General features: G+C 35.4%; 1 protein-coding gene across 1 annotated transcript; it reads right to left on the bottom strand.

Annotated features, from left to right (window-relative positions):
• Positions 1-247: 247 nt before the first annotated feature.
• On the bottom strand, positions 248-26,892 carry LOC132548679 (sodium- and chloride-dependent taurine transporter-like). The gene is made up of 13 exons (XM_060212560.1): positions 26,691-26,892; positions 19,938-20,069; positions 17,704-17,989; positions 17,449-17,581; positions 16,361-16,495; positions 15,638-15,741; positions 14,796-14,920; positions 7,435-7,547; positions 3,228-3,365; positions 2,367-2,466; positions 1,507-1,607; positions 831-1,007; positions 248-349 (listed from the first exon to the last, which is right to left on the bottom strand). Exons 1-13 carry the CDS (start codon positions 26,890-26,892, stop codon positions 248-250), a joined length of 1,848 nt encoding a protein of 615 aa, XP_060068543.1.
• Positions 26,893-27,337: the final 445 nt, after the last annotated feature.

The following is a 27,337-nucleotide window of genomic DNA, read 5'->3' as shown; positions in this document are numbered from 1 at the left end:
GTTAGTGTGTCTGTGTTTGATGGTGGGCAGTGTTATTGTGTGTGTGTTTAATGGTGGAGAGTGTTATTGTGTGTGTGTTTAATGGTGGAAAGTGTAAGATTGTCTGTGTTTGATGGTGGGGAGTGTTAGTTTGTCTGTGTAGAACGGCAGGAAGTGTTCGTGCGATTGTATTTAATAGTGCTCTGTCCAAATGTAATGGTGGGAAATCTTCGTGATACAAACTATTATGTTGTTTGTTAAGACTGTGTTAGGACATGGTATTCAGATCAGCCAGTGTTTTCTGTCCTTTGTCTTTTGCTCTCAGCTGGTGGTCCTTTAACCCAAGAGGAACAAGCATCAGTCGAAGAGTCTACAAATAAACAAATCATCTGTTACATTGTTTACCTTATATTGCTATCGTGCACTCTTTGTGATGGACAAAACACATGACAACGAGGAGATATAATAGTCTGAAGTGAAAATCTAACCGAAAGAACATCTTCAACATTTTACACGAATGGTTTGGTCTACATATAAAAATGCTTGTTTGTAAAAATGTATCTAAATTATTGTCTGTAGCAAATAACAATAAGTAAATAAAGAAATGGAAAATATTTCTAGAAAACGACCATTAAATCATTTAAGAGAGAAAAAGAGAGAGACAGAGAGAGAAAGAGAGAGAGCGAAGAGGAGAGAGAGAGCGAAGAGGGGAGGAAGGGAGAGAGAGCGAGAGAAGCGGAGAGAGAGAGAGAGAGAGAGAGAAGAGAGAGAGAGAGAGAGAGAGAGAGAGAGAGTCGAATTGGCAATGGCAAAGCACTGCGCATTTATATTGCGAGTGGAAAGACTTTTACCTCCAAATTAAATCCATATTTAAAGAATTTGTGAAGAATGAGAGCTGGAATCCAGACAGCCGAGGACATGGCCATGATCCAGCCAATGGCTACAGCCCAGCCGGGGTACTCGTAGGTCAGGGTAGTACGCTTGTAGTCCAGCTCAGAGTATGTCACTATACTGATGAGGAAAAATACCTGCAAGGTATGACGTCATATCTGATTAGTAATACATCACCTCCAGGTACCTTAATATACTGATGAGGAAACATACCTACAATATATGACGTCAGATCTGATCAGTGATAGATTACCTCCAGATACTTTAATATTCTGATGAGCAAAAATAACTCCAGATACCTTACTTCTCCTGACGAGGAAAAATACTTATAACAAATGACGTCAAATTTCACCCAAAATACATCACATCTGTACTGACGAGAACAAAATTATCATATGTATAACAAACTCTCTCAAATCTCACCAGAAATACATTACCTCCAGATACTGTATTATACTGACGAGGGAAAATGTCTACGACTAGGTGATGATAGAATCAGAACAAGTAAACAAAGGACATTGGTGATAATAATAGACTTGCCATTTGAACTATGAAAATCTTTTCATAAAGTAGCTTTTGGATGAACAAATAACTGTTTCTCAAATAACAGGTAGTTAGTTAGAGGTTATTACTTACTATACAGAACAGTGGTGTCAACACTGTCCAAGCTAACCACATGTACCGGTTGATACGGTGACCCATCATCATCTCAATATTGTCGTAAATTCGATTTATACCTTAAAACAAAAGCAGACAAACTTGTCAATACCTTTTAATACAAATGCAAATGCGATTTAACTTTGTCAAAACATGAATAAATGATTACCACAGATCCTCTTAGAAGTAATTTAAGGAGATGGGGGCCAGATATACAGATATTCTCGATAATTTTCTTACTATAATTCGTCTTGGTCCTAGACATAATTTAACGAAATTCGCTTTATCAAAGTTCACAGCTGCAATAACAATATACTTTTACTTCTATTCTTTGTAAAGAAAGCTGGCAGAAAACGAAACCGTTCATTTAGTTGCAGATGGAATATCATTGTGTACAGAGTGGAATTAAAATCAAATGTAATTATAGAAACGACATGAGTATATGTGTAATCATTTATCATATATAAGCGAGAAAAGTTCGTTTCTTCAAACGCCTAGCTGTCACCTTTGATCATATTGCCACATTAAACATCTCTTCCACCACTGACTTTCTAAAATAGGTTCACACAGCCAAGCACACATCATTAATCATCAAATTGCTTTCAAAAGCTAAACCAGCCCATGTATCAATTAAAACCCAAATGTTACACTACGGCAATATACATATCTAGCCATAAATCACACCAAATGAGTACTACGGTTACTTGTCATAAATTGAGGTCACATTCATAAAATATAAATATATGTCAGACCGACTTTAGTGATGCTATTTGATCTTATATTGCTGATAAATAGGTCACTGTTCCCCATTATCATTGATAAGTTATCCGTTTACTTACCGTAAATCCATGCCACAGCCACGCACTCGGCAAAGGCAACGAGCAGAATTACTCTATTGCCGGAATAGTAATCAAAGATTTGAAACACGTACATCCCTCCCTGGAACAGAAGGATAGCATTGCAGTATAGAGTAAAACATAATCTGCATAGCTTATGAAGAATACAACTGTTAAAGAGTCGGGCAACCATTTTCAACATCTGATCTATAACATTTCATATTTCTAGTTTTTCATAAAGCATAGTTATTAGATAACACAACAACATAGTTCTCCATGACAATATGTATTATCTTTTATTCAATAATTTATTTGAAATTTATGTGTTTTTATACATAACCGTACATGAAATCTTATTTATTGCTGTTAGTATTTATTGGTTTACAAATTGTTATTTTAAATACATTTCGTTTTAATATCCATAATATCAATCTATCTATTACTTAATTTCTAATTAATTAGTATAAGGATTAATTAACATTTTCCATTTCATATTGAAAAGCATTTTAATGCGATTTTCCTAGTTAACGACTCTGTGTTTAACTTTGGCAGTCATTTCAATGATTTCTGAAGATGGTTGATAATCAGATTAAAATTGTAAATGTAAGAAATGAGGCGATGACGTCAGATTTTTCTAAAAGGTCTAAAATGATAAAGGTAATAACACATTCTTGATCCGACAGTCCGTGACGTATGCCTGTTTTGTTAAAAAAAAAAAGATTAAGCCGGTACGTACAGAATTTTGATCATTTGGTAGAACATATTGTAAATCCATTTATTATTAAGATAAACTAAATTGATGATATATCAAACTTAAATCCAGTTTTACACCATTTTATTAAACTCCCTCGAAATTCCATTTACCTCTGCAATCATTGTCAGACCAATCAGGAAAGACACCGCGCAGACCACAGCTATAAATATCTCCTTCCGGTACCCTTTCCTTAGTATGTGGGCGTACTGATCGACGACAGAAGTGATGAAGCCTTCCATTTGTACAAACTAAAAGTAAATATAAATAACAAAGTCAATACCACGATGACAGCTCTTGACCAAAACAATCGAAACTGAAATCTGCTATAATTAAACATTTGAAAGACTACTGGCCAACATTTTTAGGAGTTCTGAATAATGTCGTTAAATTATTGTTCAATGTGTAGTTGCCAAATTAACCAAAACCAGGAGTTGTCGAGTAGCCTTACAAGTGTCTACAAATCAAGTACAACAATAATAAAATGATACGCCAGAAGAATTGTTCTCCCTCTATGTCAGTGTCAATATTTAACTTTTGATAGTTGGAAAGATCCGGAATGAAAGGAACAGTACCGTTTTGTATATTACATTGTTTGGTATCATTGTATAAAGGTCTTTTGGTGATAGCATTTACTCTATGGATATAGAAACATTAATTGAACAAACCCTTTATGTTTAATTTGCACAAGGTCTTATTAGAAATCCACATGAGCCGTTTTATCTGTAAATTGTATTTAATAAAACACAAATGAAGTGTGCCTACAGGTTATGTGAAATTATCAACGTAGTCTTCATGGAAACTCTTCTTTGACACGGCTTCAAATAGGATGTTAAGGAACTCTTATGTATTACATATAGTAACAGCGATGTCTAATGTGATCTATATCTCTATATCAACGCTTAGTGATAAAAAGAATTTGTATCTCACAAATCTCACTGTTTTATATCAATTTTAAAAATGTATTGTGTAACCAACTTAAGGTTTATTTAAACCAAATTAATTGGTAATATAAAGAAAGTGTAATTTTATTACGATTTTTCTATCATGTAAATGTTTCTTCGTAAACAGTAAAAAATTTCAACATTTCACAATAACATTGCATAGTTTCAGAATTTCTGGACTTATCAAAGCGTTATATTTCAGAAGTTTGTAATCTGTACCTGATGTAGATAACGAGAGATACAAGTGAATAATGAAGTAAGGTTTCCTCTTTCTTTAGCTGTCATCAATAAGTTTATTTAAAATATAATGGCTAGTTGTGATAATTGATAATACCAAATAATATGTATAGCTAAACTCAAATATAGTCTCCATTGGCATGAAAACATTACTGCGATGCAACTAAATCAATTCCACGCATACAAATAAAACTGATTGATTATAAATTGCGATTTGATTCAGGAAATGTCATTACAACTTGACTGATTCATCAGCTCCATGTTTTGATATTTACTTACAAATCAACATAATCAATGTAAAAAGGGGTTTCAAAAGATGCAAAAAGATGCAGGTTTATGAAAATTGTAGGGAAGTTTTCCGGTCATCATAGATATCTCATTGAGAAATATTCTTTTTGCGATTTGATACTCGTTTATTAGCCTGTTGGTTCCGTTGTTGTATATCTTATTCTCTTTCTCGGACTGACCAAGAGTTACATGGCGGGTGTCATCGATGGAGCATGAAACGCTAACTCTTCCGGAACACCTAGTCTAATTCAGGAGTCTGCGATTAAATGATCTTTTGTTCACTTTTTGCCCTAGTTTTATTAAATTTGAGTTTGGATTATGATTGTGTTGACCTGTGTCTACGATAAGCATGGTGATTCCAATATCCCTACAACATTCTGTTCCTGGATAGTTCCACCCTGGCTTCGCCTTTATTCTGATGATACAGGGTGTATTCTGATGATACAAGGTGTATTCTGAACATTACGAATTCCGTTATACATCCATATGTAACTAAAAAAGGGATTTCCAATTGATGCAGATCGAAAACCATGAAACTATTTTGTGGTTGCAGTCATATTTCCATACTTGTTTTTAGATTTTCTGCTTTAGCAAGCGGCATTACTTGGATTGAAATAGATTTGCTCGTTGACAGTGAAGAAAAAGATAACGTTAATCCTTCAGTAAAAGATATTTTCTATGACTGGGTACAAGTCTGTATTTTGTTCTTATGTATTCAATTTTTGGATTCAATAAGATTTTTGTCGATATGTTCTTATTCTTTGGAAATCAGTTTGCTCACGAGCTATAGATGAAATACCTTAAGAGGAAGTAGGCACACGACTATATTATTTAGGATTTCCTTACTATCAATCAGAAACGCAAAAACAATACGAGTTCTGAACAATATATCGCCAAGACTGGGTCAAAAGAATGCTTTAAAATATTATGACTATAAACCATTAAAATTAGAAATATGGATGAATTTCAAATTAGAAATTGGTGTGCTGATATTTTTTAATTCTTTTTGGGAACGATTTCACATTGGAATTAAATATAATGTTATGCAAATTTTGTAGAATTGACATGTGAAAGAGGTAAAGAACAATTCTTCAAAACTAAACAACGATCATTTGCGAAGACAAATACGTGGCTAGCGCAATGCAATATGTAAAATGTCACTTCCTGTTTGATAATGGCTTCTCTGATCATGCATAGAGTGAAACAGAATCGTCCATCCATTGCCTTTTATGGAAAAGAAATATTTTTCTTTACGCAAAAACATGGATCAAACTGTATATGCATATTGATTGGCCATTATCAAAACAACACATCATATAACACAATTCAGGTAATTCAATGACAATTATTTCATAACGAGTCTACCTTTTCCCTCGGTTCAGTTAAAACAGTCATGAAGACTTCCGGTTCCGGGTCATCCGTCTTTGAATCTGTTATCAATGTGTTGTACATAAGGACCTTACAAACCCTCGTTTTATATTTATGGCTCCTCTCTGTGGACCTGTCAATAACTCTCATAATACAGTAGATTGTAGAGGCAACCTGAAAAACGGCCTCGCTTCTTACCTGATGGATGTCAATAACTAAGGTGATTTGATTTCTAAGTTCACGTAATACATATGATTCCGGGTCGAAATCCTAAATAATAATTTTGAATATCACGCGATATGTTCGATTGATAACGACTTTTCTCTTTGAAATTGTGAATATGTAACACCATACATCAACATTCTTATTTCTGGTATTCCCGCGGTGAATATATTTAGCCGTGAAAACAACGGATTTTTTTTTCCGCGAGACGAAGCACAAATTCATCAAACGCTAAGTATTAAAGACTTGTTTGTGGTACTGATAACTGAAATAAAGGTGTAATAAGTCGAGTTATCCAGTATTTGGTTTGTGTACAGGTAAGTGGATTGGCCTGGATAAAGAAAAAGGGAAGTTTATGAGTACGATAACATGAAAGAGAAGGTCACAGGAAAAATTCCTAGAACGAAAATACAATATATATGTATACAATAATTAATCAGTTTACATATTCCTGAAATAAATGCAAATATTATAACCTCAGTTAGAATCAGAATCAGTATAAGAATAACCAATATTACACATATCAATAATTTGCCGTTTAATTAAAAAGAGATAACACATTTTTGTTAATATGTATGTCTTTCTTTTAAAGACATACAAACATACACGGAAAATCATTTATATAAAATTCATGAAAATCCAACATGAGCTGAAGCCTAATGTTTTATAGATATATCCTCATATCCTCGTTTGATGGTAATCGTTGATGTTATTTAAGGAAAGAGAGGTTGAGAAAGATAAAGACAGAAAAAGAAATACATAGGAAGACAGACATAGGAACAGACACAGGCAAACTGACACAAATATTGAAACAAAGTAAAACACACGCATTTCAGATAGATAATTAACTTTAAAATGGTTGATTAATGAAGAAATGGGTTTTCAGTTATAAAAACATTTATAAATTATTGTTATAGATTAAGGATAGTGTAGATTACGACGAAACATTGGTAGAATTGTTTTAAACCGAGAAATGATTGTATTTTGAAGTTAATTTTTTGAACATTTACCAAATGTATTTACAACAGTCACAGGAGAAAGTTTATTATGTAACTTCTTTGTTTTCGAAACAGTTAGCAAATGCGTTTATAACTGAGTAAGTGTATGTTAAGGTTTATTTTTAGAATCTATTTTTAGCGTACTTTTGGATTGACCGGATGTACATAACGCTGATTGTTTCATAACGGATGTATGCATTTGTATAGGTAGTGTTTTGGAAAACTTGGTTGTGAAAATGAATCGGTACTAATAAATAGAGTACCTGGCTGTCGATTCCCAGGAAAATGATCATGATGAAGAATAAGGTCGACCAGATCGGAGCCCCAGGCATCATGGACACTGCTTTCGGATAGGCTATGAAGGCAAGACCCGGACCTGAAATAGACATTCACACAATTCAAGGCATGTACCAGGAACTCTTAAACGACCTAAGTGAATAACACCTTTCCATTCCAATAAAAATAAGATTCAATAAAGTCAAAAAATGAATCAATCTGCATCATACAGCTGCTCGAGCCTTGAAAATGGACATCAAGGAGGGAATCAGTAAAGCAAATCAAAATGGTCCAAGGCAATGTCAAAAGATGTGAACGAGAAAGTGCACATGTTCAACAAATTTCATATTCAACAATATTGGGTAATTACCGGAAAACGTCTAATCCGTGGATAAATTCTGGACAGTGTCAATATTCTGAAGACCAATTTCACTTCTCATTGTGCTATAATCTTAATTAATCACGGCAGTTATTAATGAAGGTCCTATGACATTATAATCCTAATTAATCACGGCAGTTATGAATGAAGGTCCTATGACATTATAATCCTAATTAATCACGGCAGTTATTAATGAAGGTCCTATGACATTATAATCCTAATTAATCACGGCAGTTATGAATGAAGGTCCTATGACACTATAATCTTAATTAATCACGGCAGTTATTAATGAAGGTCCTATGACACTATAATCCTAATTAATCACGGCAGTTATTAATGAAGGTCCTATGACACTATAATCTTAATTAATCACGGCAGTTATTAATGAAGGTCCTATGACACTATAATCCTAATTAATCACGGCAGTTATTAATGAAGGTCCTATGACACTATAATCCTAATTAATCACGGCAGTTATTAATGAAGGTCCTATGACATTATAATCCTAATTAATCACGGCAGTTATGAATGAAGGTCCTATGACACTATAATCTTAACTAATCACGAAATTTATCAATGAAACTGTTAGCTTGTCGATATATGAACATTGGCGTCATGTCTGTAAAGGCTAAATACATTAATATAATTATACAGATACTAAATCAATAACAATTAATACTTAAATTGTTCAACCTCAACATCGATCACAGATAAAAAATTGGTACAATAAGAGCGACATATCACCGGTACACTGATAGCGACAGAACACTGGCTTAATAGCGTGTTATGAATCAGCATCAGCGACTACTTTGCCAGGAATAGAAGCTGACTTGTCTGTTATCTTGTCAGAAAAACAGAGGAATAACTCTGTTCTGGCATATCGTTATAACTCCACACTTTCCAATTAGAAATACAGTGATAATACATGTCATTAATTGTTATAATTCATATGAACATTTATTAGATCGATTCTTCAATTATAATGCTGACTTTATTAGAATGCTTGCATGATCAATGATAGGAATATGGCGCGCCAAATCACGAATGACAAGTAGACCAGACACAAATGGTAAGCGAACCGAGTTGTCAAACTAAAATGACCTACAAGTGGCTCATTGTTCCCAATAACGGATCACGAGTGGACGAAGAGAGACAACTCGTATAAATATCGAGTAGTATATCTACCTTCTTTTGAATGATGTCCTGTGCTGGATATGGAGACTCGTCTCCGTATATGGACATGCCATCTAGCCGGAATAGCAAAAATTGTCTCCATATATGGAGACTGTATTTCTTTATTATAACTATTAACTATGTCACTAGATAGTTACATAGATACGAGTTATATAAAGGTAATTTCCTACCTACTATTGAATAACAATTAAAAGTCGCCTGTTTAGTTTAAGTAATAAATGTAAAAAAATTTGTGAAGTTGATCATTAAGTGTTCGTATCCAGATCCTCATATTGGTCTGTGTTGGGTGACATTAATTTATAACCCTGTAATTATATCTATATCCTGGCTCAAGATCTTATCAAAAGTTTTGGCTGGACACTGGTATAATAGTAAAAGAATACTGGTACAATAGAGACAGAACACTGGTACAATAGAGACAGAACACTGGTACAATAACTACAGAACACTGGTACAATAACTACAGAACACTGGTACAATAACTACAGAACACCGGTACAATAGAGACAGAACACTGGTACAATAACTACAGAACACCAGAGAGACAGAACACTGGTACAATAACTACAGAACACTGGTAAAATAACTACAGAACACTGGTACAATAGAGACAGAATACTGGTACAATAACTACAGAACACTGGTACAATAGAGACAGAACACTGGTACAATAGAGACAGAACACTGGTACAATAACAACAGAACACTGGTACAATAACTACAGAAGAACACTGGTACAATAACTACAGAACACTGGTACAATAGAGACAGAACACTGGTACAATAGAGACAGAACACTGGTACAATAGAGACAGAACACTGGTACAATAGAGACAGAACACTGGTACAATAACTACAGAACACTGGTACAATAGAGACAGAACACTGGTACAATAACTACAGAACACTGGTACAATAACTACAGAACACTGGTACAATAGAGACAGAACACTGGTACAATAGAGACAGAACACTGGTACAATAACTACAGAACACTGGTACAATAGAGACAGAACACTGGTACAATAGAGACAGAACACTGGTACAATAACTACAGAACACTGGTACAATAGAGACAGAACACTGGTACAATAACTACAGAACACTGGTACAATAGAGACAGAACACTGGTACAATAGAGACAGGACACTGGTACAATAGAGACAGAACACTGGTACAATAACTACAGAACACTGGTACAATAGAGACAGAACACTGGTACAATAACTACAGAACACTGGTACAATAACTACAGAACACTGGTACAATAGAGACAGAACACTGGTACAATAACTACAGAACACTGGTACAATAGAGACAGAACACTGGTACAATAACTACAGAACACTGGTACAATAACTACAGAACACTGGTACAATAGAGACAGAACACTGGTACAATAACTACAGAACACTGGTACAATAACTACAGAACACCGGTACAATAGAGACAGAACACTGGTACAATAGAGACAGAACACTGGTACAATAGAGACAGAACACTGGTACAATAACAACAGAACACTGGTACAATAACTACAGAACACTGGTACAATAGAGACAGAACACTGGTACAATAACTACAGAACACTGGTACAATAGAGACAGAACACTGGTACAATAGAGACAGAACACTGTTACAATAACTACAGAACACTGGTACAATAGAGACAGAACACTGGTACAATAACTACAGAACACTGGTACAATAGAGACAGAACACTGGTACAATAACTACAGAACACTGGTACAATAACTACAGAACACTGGTACAATAACTACAGAACACTGGTACAATAGAGACAGAACACTAGTACAATAGAGACACAACACTGGTACAATAGAGACAGAACACTGGTACAATAGAGACAGAACACTGGTACAATAACTACAGAACACTGGTACAATAACTACAGAACACTGGTACAATAGAGACAGAACACTGGTACAATAGAGACAGAACACTGGTACAATAGAGACAGAACACTGGTACAATAACTACAGAACACTGGTACAATAACTACAGAACACTGGTACAATAACTACAGAACACTGGTACAATAGAGACAGAACACTGGTACAATAGAGACAGAACACTGGTACAATAGAGACAGAACACTGGTACAATAGAGACAGAACACTGGTACAATAACTACAGAACACTGGTACAATAACTACAGAACACTGGTACAATAACTACAGGACACCGGCACAATAGCTACAGAACACTGGTACAATAAAGACAGAACACTGGTACAATAGAGACAGAACACTGGTACAATAACTACAGAACACTGGTACAATAGAGACAGAACACCGGCACAATAACTACAGAACACAATAGAGACAGAACAATGGTACAATAACTACAGAACACAATAGAGACAGAACACTGGTACAATAGAGACAGAATACTGGTACAATAGAGACAGAACACTGGTACAATAACTACAAAACACTGGTACAATAACTACAGAACACTGGTACAATAACTACAGAACACTGGTACAATAGAGACAGAACACTGGTACAATAACTACAGAACACTGGTACAATAACTACAGAACACTGGTACAATAACTACAGAACACCGGTACAATAACTACAGGACACCGGTACAATAACTACAGAACACTGGTACAATAGAGACAGAACACTGGTACAATAGAGACAGAACACTGGTACAATAGAGACAGAACACTGGTACAATAACTACAGAACACTGGTACAATAACTACAGAACACTGGTACAATAGACAGAACACAGGCACTGGTACAATAGAGACAGAACACTGGTACAATAACTACAGAACACTGGTACAATAGAGACAGAACACTGGTACAATAGAGACAGAACACTGGTACAATAGAGACAGAACACTGATATAATCAGATACAGTCAAATAAGGCTTTAAATTGTGTCATACAGTTGTTTTGTTATTGTAGTACTCGTCAGTGATGCTCAGTATCAGGATAAAAATATAGAAATTGAGATGTGCACTAGGTTTAATTTTGTTGATATATTTGATAATTTCAGAAGAACGGTAATCACGTGCTTGTATTCTATACCGTGCCGCAATTCGAATGAATTCATACACGTGACATGCATGTTACAATCTTCGGGAACTAAAAGTCCACCAGCAGTGTCTACCACCTGCAATCTCGAAGACTGTACAGAAAACTAAAATTGCATGCGCTTAATTTTTATACACAGTTTTTACACAACTCAAGTGTTGAGACGGTGAATAAATCAAAACAGCACAATGAGGACCGGACAAGTGTGCACTTAAGTTACCCTGTTGTATGACTGATGTACAATCATTTACACATCTTACTCCAGCTTTCTCATGATAATGCGATGAGTTATTAAGCAGTTCACGTTGTCAGATTTAAGATCGTTTAAGAATAAATGTATATATATTTGCCGAACCTTTCAACGTTATGTAAATTTGTATCCGTAACCTTTAACCTCACGCCAAGTAATCTCTTATTGTGTAATTCTTGAATGTCCTCAAAGCTTTTCAACGTGTTCTGTTTACGATAAGTATCTGGATTATATCACCGAGCAACTTTATGAAATGCAGTCGGTAAACGAGTTGTCCTGCGTAAATTGGGGTGAAGACCCGAAGTGTGCGGTTTTACACTAACTATCTGTGGCGGTTTGTTTTCCTCGACAAGCTGAGAAACGGACCGATCTATGCAGTTATGGTTGTGCCTCTGAGCAGGATGGTATACCGTAATTGCTCTAGATGGCCTGTTACCACCTACTACAAATAGACCCCGCCTCAATTTACAATGGCGGCTCACGGCACGAAAAAAACATCAAAAGAACAAATGGAATATTGGAACACTAATCATGTGATCACAATATTCGATAAAAATTGCCTGCATCCAGATCAAACAAGACATCCAGCACAAACAAGACATTCCACTCAAACAAGACACCCAGCTCAAACAAGACATTCACCTCAAACAAGACATCCAGCTCAAACAAGACATCCCACTCAAACAAGACACCCAGCTCAAACAAGACATTCACCTCAAACAAGACATCGAGCTCAAAAAAGACATCCACCTCAAACAAGACATCCACTTCAAGCAAGACATTCTGCTCAAACACGACATCCAGCTCAAACAAGACATTCAGCTCAATCAAGACACTCAGCTCAAACAAGCCATTCAGCTCAAACAAGACATCCCAATCAAACAAGACACCCAACTCAAACAAGACATTCACCTCAAACAAGACATCCACCTCAAACAAGACATCCAGTTCAAACAAGACATCCAGTTCAAACAAGACATCTAGCTCAAACACGACATCCAGCTCAAACAAGACATCCAGCTCAAACAAGACATTCATCTCAAACAAGACATCCACCTCAAACAAGACATCCAGTTCAAACAAGACATCCAGCTCAAACAAGACATCCAGCTCAAAACAAGACATCTAGCTCAAACAAGACATTCAGATCAAATACATCCAGCTCAAACAAGACATTCATCTCAAACAAGACATCCAGCTCAAACAAGACATTCAAACAAGACATTCATCTCAAACAAGACATTCATCTCAAACAAGACATCCACCTCAAACAAGACATCCAGTTCAAACAAGACATCTAGCTCAAACAAGACATCCAGTTCAAACAAGACATCTAGCTCAAACAAGACATTCAGATCAAATACATCCAGCTCAAACAAGACATTCATCTCAAACAAGACATCCAGCTCAAACAAGACATCCAGTTCAAACAAGACATCTAGCTCAAACAAGACATCCAGCTCAAACAAGACATTCATCTCAAACAAGACATTCATCTCAAACAAGACATCCACCTCAAACAAGACATCCAGTTCAAACAAGACATCCAGCTCAAACAAGACATCCAGCTCAAAACAAGACATCTAGCTCAAACAAGACATCTAGCTCAAACACGACATCCAGCTCAAACAAGACACTCAGCTCAAACAAGACATTCAGCTCAAACAAGACATCTAGCTCAAACAAGACATTCAGCTCAAACAAGACATCTAGCTCAAACAAGACATTCATCTCAAACAAGACATCCACCTCAAACAAGACATCCAGTTCAAACAAGACATCTAGCTCAAACAAGACATTCAGATCAAATACATCCAGCTCAAACAAGACATTCTGCTCAAACAAGACATCTAGCTCAAACAAGACATTCTGCTCAAACACGACATCCAGCTCAAACAAGACATCCAGTTCAAACAAGACATCTAGCTCAAACAAGACATTCAGATCAAATACATCCAGCTCAAACAAGACATTCTGCTCAAACACGACATCCAGCTCAAACAAGACATCCAGTTCAAACAAGACATCTAGCTCAAACAAGACATTCAGATCAAATACATCCAGCTCAAACAAGACATTCTGCTCAAACACGACATCCAGCTCAAACACGACATCCAGTTCAAACAAGACATATGATAAAGCAGTAACACAAGATTAAGGAAGAGTATTGATGCATTGCGTGTAAAAATAAAATTTCTGGGGATAAAAATGTCGGTTTAAGAAAATATGATAACCGATGTGATATAGAGAATATGCAGACTTGTTGATGTCAAATTAACAATCCTAAATCTTTCAGATAAAACGTAAGCCATCCTTTAGAAAACATGTTGAAAAGGTCTCGTATCCAACGAGTAGTTAAAAAATACTCATTATCGTCAGTCCCATAAATATCTTAATATAATACTTCTTGTGTCATAATGATATAGGAGTACATGTTTATTGAAGCCTTACCTGAGGCAGCCACTTTGTCCACAGTTGTGTCTTGTAGAAAAGCCATGTGGCCTAGAATGGTAAAGATTAGGAATCCAGCAAAAATACTAGTCCCAGAGTTGATGAAGGCGAAGATTGTGACGTCCCTGGAATTACACAACATCAAATTACTTATCTAACCTTTTCATCATAACACAACATGTAATTTTACTGAATGAAATAAGTTTATTCATCCTTACACAAAATTATATGCTAATATTTAAAACCTTACAATGACACAACATTACTTCACTCTCAATGATTGTGGCTGGTATTGGGTTATAACACACGAGGTTCAGACTGATTGCCGTTAACACGAGATACACAACACTCAATGGAGGTAATCATTTTGACTTTAACATGTTGCAGCATCAAATAACTAATCAAACTCACAAAATCGACATGATAGGAGTCCTTAATTGACAAAGTTTTGTCGAAATATTTTACTGTTGGACACTGCCAAGTGAGCTTTAGCATGCCATTCTGCGCAGGAATGTTTTTAAGTCTTCTTATGTATCGTCAGAAGAAAACTTGTCAATTAAAATTAGCAGTTTGATCGATAAATATTGTTTTCGATGACAACTGATAACTTCACAGTCGACATAATTTATTAAAATATCCACGTCACTTCTCTGACGTCACTATTACGTATCACATTACCGTCCCATATATGGTTACACAGTGCGGTCAATTTCCCCAGCAGTATTTTTCGTGGAAATTGCGGATAATTCATTTCAGTATTATACAGACAAAAATACCATTTATAAAGTGTTTTTATCATCTTGTTCTCATTTTTACTCAGTAGGCTACATGGAGGAACCTACCTATAGGAGTTGTGGCTAAACTTATTGTAACTGCCAAGGGCGGTCAGGGCACCATTACCTATGGAATAGGACCACATGATTTGTGTGGAGGCGTCAATCCATACCTATAAATAGGATATACTACATCAGCACACGACAGAACAAATAACGAAACAGAAATAATGATAATAATAATTAACTAACATGATGTATTTATTTATTTTTTCATTATTATCCTTATTTTCAAAATAATTTTACAATACACAATTGTTTCGTATATAACATTATACTGGTTAGTTTTAAACAGGAAAGCTTGAAGCAATACATTGATGAGAAGTTGTGAATGTTGTCAGCGACCCCCCGTCACCAGGTTGTAAGGTCAGGGCTTTAGTCACTCACATTTCACATGTCCATTACCTGTACATTAGTCTGTTTTATTTAGCAATGTATAAATGTTGTGACGTCTTATAGATGACTGACGAGGTCACGTCCACAGCTGTATAGTACACCGGTACTAATTCATCACTTGCCTCACCTTTTAAGATCAGCATAAAGCACAGGTGTTTTTTTTTTCATTTGACTACAACGGTTACTAAGAGACTGAGACTAATGTCCACAGGGGTCGTGGTACATAACTCTGGCGCTCAGGGACAGGTCTATGTATATATGTCAAAAAATGTCGGCATAGCGCCCTGTAACAATTCATTGAATAAGATGACAGTGGGGTTTTTTCAAAAGACATACTTCCATGTCAGCAAGTTTAGCGATGTCTGGCTTCAAATAATAGATCACCCCATCAAGAGCGCCCTCTAGCATAGAATTACGTATGAGTAGGGCGAGCATGAAGAAATATGGGGCAGTCGCCGTGACGTACATCACCTGAAAATGTAAAATTACGAAAACAACACTGCACGTACATTGTCTACACTGTCTAATTAGTGCTAATAAGGTTTATGTATATTTGCTATAATGTCTGTGTCTCCTCTGCCACAGATATGAGAGTCTGGATCGCGAAGAGGATAATTTCACTCCGATATAAATATATTTTTAACATTGTGGTTGCTTCATTTTGATTCGAACCGATATTGCCTATCACTGAATATGTACATTGCTAGGAATAATGACCTTTGACTAAAGGGTTCCATGCAATGTGGATGTTTTCATTGTGCCGGTAAAAATGTGTTTTTCAGGAACGATAACTTACGAGATGTTTCCCAGTTGATATAAAAAGTAATATAAAACACTATCTTGGTAAATAAGAGCGGTGATGATGCCTCTTAATAGTGACGGAAACAGAATGAACGAACCCCCCCCCCCCCCCCCAAAAAAAAAAAAAATATATATATATATATATATAAATAAATAAAAAAAGCAAACAAACAAAGAAATAAATGGTAAATCATACTATGATAATACGTAGTGATTTCTTGATTGACTCCGGATTAATCTGACAGGTTTACCTGCTTTATGAAAGTTCTCACAATTTTTAAAAAAATGTAATTTTTGAATAAGATGATCATCACAAACTGGAAATGTCAATAAAGAATGAAAAAAGAGTAAACAGGACATTCCAGAGCAATATCTTTAATACATCAATAAAACTAAACACATTTCCTATAATATGTTAGAACAGCTCCCCATTCATTTTTTCTGAAGATCTAAAAAGTCTGTAAATGCTTCCTACACATTTGCTTAATGTAGTTTATTTTCTTATTTTTTTTATTTATTTATTTATTTTTTTTTTTTTTTTGTCTTATTTTTATCAAAACGTTCTTTACATGTGCGTATCATTGATACAAATGTACTGATTTTAACGGATGTGACGTACTTACCTTACCGGAAGTTCGGATTCCTTTACAGATACAAACGTACACTATCACCCAGGCTAATAATAAACATAGAGCTAGATCCCATCTTACAATGCCCATTTGATCAATGCCAGATGACAGACCCAGGACTTTTCTCCTAAAAAGCAAATTATTATAATCTGTCATTTATTCGTTAACAGGTGTACGTAAAATTCTAACAAATATTTCGCGGGTGTTTATAAACTCTTTGAACGACACGTCCGATTCTGTGATACTTACTCCCAAAATTCATTGACAGGATCTATTTTGATGATCGACGTGGTGTTAGTCGGCGATGGTACCGTAGTAGTCTCAGTAAGGTTGTAGTATCCTCCAGTCATATTGACTACTGTCTTATTGGCGCCAGTAAAGTCATAACAGTGTTCTGTGTTCCATTCATGGCCACAAGACTTCCAGGGAAGCTCGGAGGTGAAGGAGGAGAACACGTAGTAAAGTGCCCAACATATGATCACGTTGTAGTAACAGTTGAGGAAAAACACAATGGTTGTAGTGGTTCCTCCAAGACCTAGGAAATAAACACAGATACAGGGTTAACACTGCAGCACTTCATGACGACAAATACAGCATATCTGCAACTTTCTTACTTCACAATTCAGTTTTGTTTCTTTTTTTATTGTAAGCTACATATATGTGTATTTCTGGATAATTACCATTTTCTGTTGCAATGTAATTTTGGTTCCAAGAGATACCGAGATAGTAAAAAAAGACATACCAGTGAATAGACACAGAAAACATTGTTACACTATTTGTTGATCACATCGTACAACGAATACATCACAACTAGAAAATGACATCCTTCCAAGGTAAGGGGAAATGAAAACGCTCATAGGGGAAATAGATGTTAAACATCTGATAACAAGTTATCTGGTGTTTTCTACATCTTACTGGAACATTAAGAAAAATCCTAACACAAAGATAATAACAGTACTGCAACATCTGATAATGATTTACACAGAGATTCCTGAAAAAGTACAGGTGAGACCCAGTGTTCCATAGGAGTAAGCGGCATGTAAATATCGGTCTATTCAAGTGATATCACGTTCCCAATTGAGAATAAGATATACAACAAAGGGACCAATAAACAAATTAACAAACATCAAACAAGTCTGGTTTTCCATTACACAAAGAAATAGGATATTTCTTCATGAGATCACCATGACGACCGTAAATTTTCCCCGTAATGTTCATCAACCTGCAAAATTTGACTACAGTTTAAAAAGCAACAAAGATATTGTATATTGGTATGTACACAATGTTTCCAACGGTATATCTGATAGCAATGAGTATCGTGGGACATATTTAAGCTCGGGAATATAACTCCAAGCTGAATATATCAACATTTCTCTATAACATGCAACCATGTTGCAAAAACAAAACAATTGTGCTTCCCGATGCACCTGGCGGTTTCGCTTTCTACAACTTCGCCAGACATTGGTAAACACTGAAAAAATGGTTGTAAATTAAGAGATATAGACAAAACAACATCCATTGTATCCATTGTGACCTAGTAAAATTACTAAATTTCTGTCTGAAAGTAAATCTGTCTGGTGACTCTTTTAAAACGCACTTAGTAACGTGCTATTTCATGGATTTACCAAGATTTACATGATGCAGAAGACCTTTCGGAACACAAAGTATTATTCCCTTGTACTTTTTTCCGAGGCTCTCCTGTAAATTCTTTCGTTGTTCTTAGTGGGAGAACAACAGAAATGGAATCAAAGTCCAAACCGTCAGCTCGATAACGAGGGCAAAACATGAATTAAGAACATATTAGCATCGCTACTCCGGAAAAAGCATTAGATAATTAAAACGGGCGTAGTCAGAAAGGCGAGGTGACTTCTGTTTCATCGCAGAATTCGTAATGTATATCTAGGTCAATTTACGTGACGTCACATTCTTGAAATATGAAATAGAAACTGAGTAAACATCAATAAAACTAAAGAAATCCGAGCGAACATGGAGCACATACAAGACAACACACACAAAAATATAATGTTTACAATTAGGATCACGACGATGAACATAAACAGATTCTGTGTGAACCTGCATCTATAGTAGACCTATATTGTTTTCTGGTTAGACTTCATGATTACGATACAACTTACAGGTAATCTGTCAGCCTTACAAACTTTGTAATATCTGCAATGCCCCCTGGAATCATTAAGCATGTTTAAATTTATCTCCATTGGGATACTTCACGAAAACTCTCGCAGCTAAACATTTTAGACGTACAGCTAGCTCAAGTAAGAAGAACAGAAGTATGCTGATAGTGAGCTGTTGAATGGTTAAGCTTAGTTTAAGATATAATGAAAATTAAAAAATATGGACACTTTCAAAGGTGATTTGTTTGTAGGGAAGCCTTAATGTATTGTTCCTAATATGGTTTAGATTTCGACGGGAATAATTTGTACAAATAACTGTTTCCTTTTTTTATTACGTGATATCTGACCTACCCTGTAAAATAGGACAGATGTTCCATGCCTTGAAGCCACTGACCCCCATAAACTGACCAACGGTTACTTCCAGAAAAAAGAGCGGCACTCCAGCCACCACCACACATATCAGGTAAGGAATGAGGAACGCACCTGTGGAGGTAAAACAAATAATTAATGGTTTGATTAACATACGTCATCTAACTGACGTTACCGACTTAAATACAGCCAGATTTTATCGGCAACAAACTTAAATTGCACCAGTTATTACGTAATATATATACATACATGTATGTTAATGTTTTTGATACAATGTTTGAAAATAATGCATTATTCACAACAATACCTTAAAATAGCCATGAATTATTCAAAACAATATGTTTAAAACTTAGGAATTATTTACCGCAATCTACTGCTTAAAAGTCCCGCTAAAGCAATATACACATGTATATACACATTTTTATCATTTTAATACTTTTACGACCGCATTATGCCTTTAATAACAGCATGTTGTAAAAACCAACCTTTGTCATCTCTACTTTTAATCTGAAGGATGATAAAAGAGGATTCCGACATGATAACAAAATTTTCATTCAAACATAAAATGGATCAAACGAGTGCAAAATATTAATACAAAGCATTTACGTAGAGACGAAACAAAGAGAATAAGACCAGGTGTTTTGAAGGATAAGTGTCTTCTGCTTTGCTGACAACCGGAATGTAGGTGACAACCTCTACTTAAATAGTATATTTGATTAAAAGGAATAGTTACTATACGTGGTCTTATATATGGTTCATACTTGTATCTGCAGTGTAGTAGAATACCTGAATCATTTACAAGACGTAAAGGATTGTAAGTTCACGTCAATGATAAATTATCCAAGCCACCAGAATAAATTATTGCCACCAACTGCCCAAGACATATCATCATTGTCAGAAACAAATTTAAGGTAAGGAAAACTTGTAGGACACACACTGTATCAGATTTTTTTATTATTAAACTATACAAACTCCCAAGAGTTTAAGTTGAAGGAAAGTTTCGCCGGCTGTTTACATTGATTATAGACATGTAATACTCTAAGATTGACTGTGTATGATATTGTTATGTAGCGGACGTCGTTAATCATTTGCTTACAGAAAAATCCTTCGATGGAAACATAAAAAAAAACTGTTTATCGATTACATATGTGGAGATGATTTTAAACATTACATTCTACATTTTCGTCAAACAGGTTTCATACGATGAGCTTGATTTTGAAAACCAAAGAATTTCTGACTACTAATCTGTAGAGTCTGCCCCTGTCCCAGATAACTGAGAGGTTGCACATTTTCTGGCTCTGAAAATTGAACGAAATCCCTTATCATGAAATAATATCAGCAAAGAAAAAAAGAGTATGATATAATTGTCGATAGTGAGGAAGACTAGACAGACTGCAGAACTAATTATTTTTTAATGGGAGTATATTACAAAACAGTAATTGGGGAGATAACTAGTAACTCCCCTGAGTACTACAGTTGTATCTCCCTGACCTTACTGAGTCAATTGGTGGTAATTAGGGGAGCCAGACAGATATTGAGTAGCTGTTGTTTCTATACCCAGGGTTGCTATAGCAACACAATTCATGCTGACCATCAGTATCATATATCTACCCAAGGTCTCTATAACTCGTACCATTCATGCTGACCATCAGTATCACATATCTGTCCAGGTTCACTGTTGTAATACGTACCATTCATGTTGACCATCAGTATTACACATATGCCCAGTGTCCCTATTGTAACATTACTACATGATATATAATGTTCTTTACCGACTATCAACATCGCCATGAGGCTAAGTTTGCTAATTCACTACAGAATATCTATCAATATAGCGATCTGCCTAGAGTGTAGATAGTTAAATTAGTATTCACGAGATCAGCAAAGATACTTATGTGTAACGGGTTAATACATAGTCCTAGTTGTAAACAAACGCTGCTGGTATAATGTTGATGTGATCGACAAAGACAATGTATTTCTTTTTAAATCACATTATTATCATATTAATATAATCTGAAAATGAAGTTGTAGAACTTGTAAGCCATCGGTACATATTTCGACGGACACGACGATAAATAAGTTCAGAAGATAACATAAAGACGATGTCAATAAGAGGGACACTGTCTCTTCTACTGGGTTAGTTAGTAGTATAGGTATGTCTTGATACCATATAAGGCAAAGAGATCGTGAAGCGAGCGTTCAGTATTTCACGCAATATTTCCAATATACTTATATGTTATCATCTTTTTCCCCCTTTCGAAACAATAAAATAAACACGTTTCCAGAGTTTAAAATAGAGTAAGACAGGGTAGTATTCGGGAGGAAATCCTAATGTCCAGCAAAGAGACGATTTTATGAGAAGGCGTCAAAGGATTTATAGTAATACAAAAAATATATAGCGATAGTGCCAGGTCACACCATATATAAAAACATGTCATTATTTTCCAGTGCATGGAAATATCCCTGAAAAAAACTTTCACTTCTGTAGTAAATATGAGTTTGAATTAAGAATAACATTACTTCAAAAATAAAAACCATCCATAAACAGGAGATTTGTTGCTGTAACACTTGTTATTTCTCTTGTAAACTTATGTAAAAATCTGCTTGTTTTTTTCACCTTCGTATGCTGTATGCATACGACCTCGAATTTGTGAATTTTATTACCTCGAAGCTATTTGTCACTTTGAAGTCCCCGACTTTACTGAGCATAACGGTCACAGATCATTTATGATTCTATCCTAAGTCATAAATCAGAATATCAAGGCGTGAACTCAATAGATTAAAAAATAGGAAAAGAAAACAAACACATGCGGTCGGCAGATATAACTTGAATGTAAGACTTTCTTCAAAATAAGACGTTCTCGAAAACATGAATGTTGTAACCAATTAATTGTGACGTTTACGTGTCATTATACGCACGACGGGTACTGTGAATGCTCTCCGAGATTAAAGCAATGGTGCATTCTTATTTCTGTAATTGATTTGTAATTTTCTGATGTTTACTCTTGTACAATACTTTTTAAACTCCTTCTGAATGTGTCAAATTAACTACTTATCATGTTCAATGTGCTTTCCCTTGGGAATTATATTACTTCGAAGCTATTTGTTACTTTGAAGTCCCCGACTTTACTGAGCATGACGATTCATGTTCAATTTTATGAAATAATATTAAAATATTGAATCTGCTATCATACATGCTAAATACGTGTTGTATATGCTATAACAACTAAAATTAGAAACAATGTCAGTTCCAGGTGTGAGGGTAGATCAGTGTATATGCCGTGATACACGCTATAATTGGTATTGTATATGCCGTGATACACGCTATAATTGGTATGGTATAAACTGTGATACACGCTATAATTGGTATTGTATATGCTGTGATACACGCTATAATTGGTATTGTATATGCCGTGATACACGCTATAATTGGTATGGTATAAACTGTGATACACGCTATAATTGGTATTGTATATGCTGTGATACACGCTATAATTGGTATTGTATATGCTGTGATACACGCTGTAATTAGTATTGTATAAGCTGTGATACACGCTGTAATTGGTATTGTATATGTTGTGATACACGCTGTAATTGGTATTGTATAAGCTATGATACACGCTGTAATTGGTATTGTATATGCCGTGATACACGCTGTAATTGGTATTGTATATGCCGAGATACACGCTGTAATTGGTATTGCATATGCCGTGATACACGCTGTAATTGGTATTGCATATGCCGTGATACACGCTGTAATTGGTATTGTATAAGCCGTGATACACGCTGTAATTGGTATTGTATATGCCGTGATACACGCTGTAATTGGTATTGTATATGCCGTGATACACGCTGTAATTGGTATTGTATGTGCCGTGATACACGCTGTAATTGCTATGATCATACATGTCGTATATGGTATTATTATACAAGTTAAATTTATCATTTTTGCCTGTAATACACATATTAAATTCACCAATTATTTTTGGTACTTTTATCAAATGATTTGTGCAATATTTACTATCTATGATCAAAATATATGTGTGTTTCACATACTGTATACTTTTAACTGACAGTAAATATACTTGGCTTTCTTATTGTTACTTCATGCGCGTTAAAAATGTTTCTATTTTCTAATATATTCCATTTTTGGGCAAGCGCGCTAGCCTACAGTGATCTCATTGGAACAGATTTGCGACAGACCTTAAAACTAGAATTTGAAGGATATTATAATCGTTTTATACATGTGCCACATCATTCAGTGATTATTTTTAAAATTTTAAAATGTGTCGTCGTTTTCCTGCAATCTGTGAAAAAATGCAGTGATGAGAAATCTAGGCATTCTCGAAACGTGTTATTGTTTTCGTTGTTATGTGCAGATGGGTTCAGTATGTACAGAGCCTTACCATTACCTCTATCTCGGTCCATAGATAATCAGGTGTGTATGTGATGGCGTGTGAGGGTTGGTGTATGGTCTGTCCCGTCTATTGTTACTCCTTGTGTCATTAGGTTTATTGTGCATGACATCGGCAACCGCAGTTATCCGCTCGACGAAGAGAGTAAACGAAATATGCCCGACTTTGCCATTCTGAATAATTACGGTCATAATTCGTAGTCATTGTTTTGCTTACAATACACCTGTATTACATAAGTACATAATCCTCGCGTGGAAATTAATTACACGAAGGAAATAGACACTGTTTACAGATAAAAGTAGTAGCATTTTACAAGCTACAACTGGATAACGGAATTTATTGTTTTCCGGTTTGTTTATATATCCAATTTACGGAGAAAAGGTCACTCTGCCACTGTTTACTAGTATTCCTAGCGGTAAGGCATCCTCGATACTCCAGGGGTTACAGTCACTTTCGCTCTCTGCACTCCTAGCAGAATTGAAGGTTCCGTGTGCGAGATGTAGACGAAACGAAAAGACTAGTTTACACATATATTATAATGGCTTTGAATATTGGTGTCGCTCATTTGTTTCTTTAAATGGAGCGTATCAGTCTGTGATTGGTCAAGGTAATTTCTCCTGGAACCAATCAAATTACTTCGCTTGTGCCTTCAATTTTCCAATGACATTATCCAGGTATGTAGAGAGTGAAAGTGATCGTAACCCCTGGATTATCGAGGATGCAAGGATGGCGGTGTGGCTTTTAGTCCAATAACTAGTTGGCACTCTTTACATGTAAAATTATCTGATTCAGATATGTGACTGTTGTCAACGTTAAAGTGAAGTTGATAGGGTACACTATTCATGTTATTTTTTTACCTGCTTGTGGTTATTACTTTACCTGTAACTTGCGAGTAATATCAAGTGACATATAATTACATCACAGAAGCCGCACCTTGGCTTACCATGTTAATTAATTACATACAAAAGAAAGTAAAAAGCCGAGCAATATTGAATTACTGAACTTATTCACCGATAACTTAGTGCAGAAGATGTTATTTATTCTAAACACATGAAAACAGATATATATATACTTTTTACGTTATATGAACCTGGAAAAAAATGTGTTCGCGTAACCAAGTGGAGTTATATAATCTTAAAAGCAGATAAACAAACAAAGCTTGTTTGTGACTTGCCCAGAGACAACAGACGCTGATTTTTTATCTCTACAAGTCTAAATTTAAAGAGGGAATCACTTTAGGAATTAGTTTTAGATATTTCTGTTGGACAGTTTGTATTTAATTTAACAAAATTTAATGTCGACATAATCATTACACACAAAATGTCGACATAATCATTACACACAAATTAAATTCAATTAAAAAAGACAACACTTGTATGTCAACACAATCAAAATTTAAACTAAAACTCAATAAAACTATGGCATTATGTGAACAAAAGCAAGTTTTACACTCAGACTCCTAAAAAAGTACAAAGAGAATAAGACCAGGTGTTCCGGAAGAGTAAGCGTCTTCTGCTTCATCAATGACACCTTCCATGTAAATCTTGGTCAATTCAAATAATGTCACGTTCTCAACGAGTAAACTTGAGTCCATCAAACATAAAAGAAATCCGTCAGTAGGTTCAGTCTTTCTGCAGAGAATGTGGCGATACTTGCCATCTTAAAAAAGAAATTTCGCTGAGGACGCTGTTGTTTTTTTATACTCATAAAACAATCCAACTTTCAATACGGTATGTAAATAGATAACATAAAATAACATGTCGTTGAGAATTTGTTTTATGACATTTGACACCTGGAAATTGACGTTTTGTCCCGCTACATGTCAACTGGAGATGACAGATCAAGAGAACATACAAACAGAATATACTCGCACAGTTTTCTTTCTGGAATGGTATCCAGCATTCTATTATTATAAATTTGACTCTAATTAACAAATCCTTTTAGGTGTATAACATCTTAATGATTTCAAAAGCCTTAAGCACTAAAACCCCAAGATACACTTGACGCGAACCCACGTGACCATTTACATCTTGTTAAGATTGTTTATACATGTTTAGAGACTTGTTTAAAGGTGTTACAGAATGCTAGTTATTCTCATTCTTTGATACGTTGATATTGACTTATCTGCAACATCCACTTTTCACCTTTTTGTGAAAATGTTTTAGTATGTGGTTATCCAAGTGTGTCGTGTATGTTGTATGTATTTACCTGGTATATAGGTATGTCTGGAAATTTAATATAAAACATTATTATATACATGGTTATCAAGTCTAAAATATTGAATTATTGTAAACAAATAGAATTGCTTGATAAATCTCACCTCCGCCGTTTTTGTAGCACAGATATGGAAATCTCCAGACATTTCCAAACCCGACCGAGAATCCCACACAAGCTAGGAGAAAGTCGAGTTTGGTAGACCACGTCTCTCGTTTATTAAGTCCTTTCGTCGTATCTTCAGCATTATCAAAGAAAACTTTGCCTTCTTCCTCGAATTTTTCGGTGCCGTTTTCTGTTTTCTTCATTGTCGGCCTTTGCACTACAGGTGTGAGAGATAGGAATGAATGAATACGTTATACACACTGCAGGATTCCAGTTAGGGGGATCGTGAGGGGAACCACGCGACTAATCTACGTACACATGGTTATTAATGTATACAGCTCACACCACATGTCCTACATACCGGGCCAACCTGCAGTTTTTGTCTCCGTGATTTAAGGTTATAACAAAAGAAGAAAGCGTTTGTCCTTAACAGTTAAATGTTTATCTTGTACCAAGTCGTCGGTGTGCAGCAGTAAAGATATCAAGTCGTACTCTATGTTTTATTCGGATCAGTTTTACCCAAGATCATTATAAATCAAGGTACTTCTGTTGTATCAGAATTTTGAGAGTTCCCTTCTCGATTTACATGGGCAGCTTGATACGTTGTCAGGGTTTCCGATGAACAGAGCTGACTCTAGCTATATTTAT

Source organism: Ylistrum balloti, unplaced genomic scaffold, assembly GCF_031769215.1.
Source record: "Ylistrum balloti isolate Yb309-2 unplaced genomic scaffold, AGI_CSIRO_Ybal_v1 Utg370024, whole genome shotgun sequence".
Classification (NCBI taxonomy): Eukaryota; Metazoa; Mollusca; class Bivalvia; order Pectinida; family Pectinidae; genus Ylistrum; species Ylistrum balloti.
This window is presented reverse-complemented; position numbering and strand designations above follow the sequence as displayed.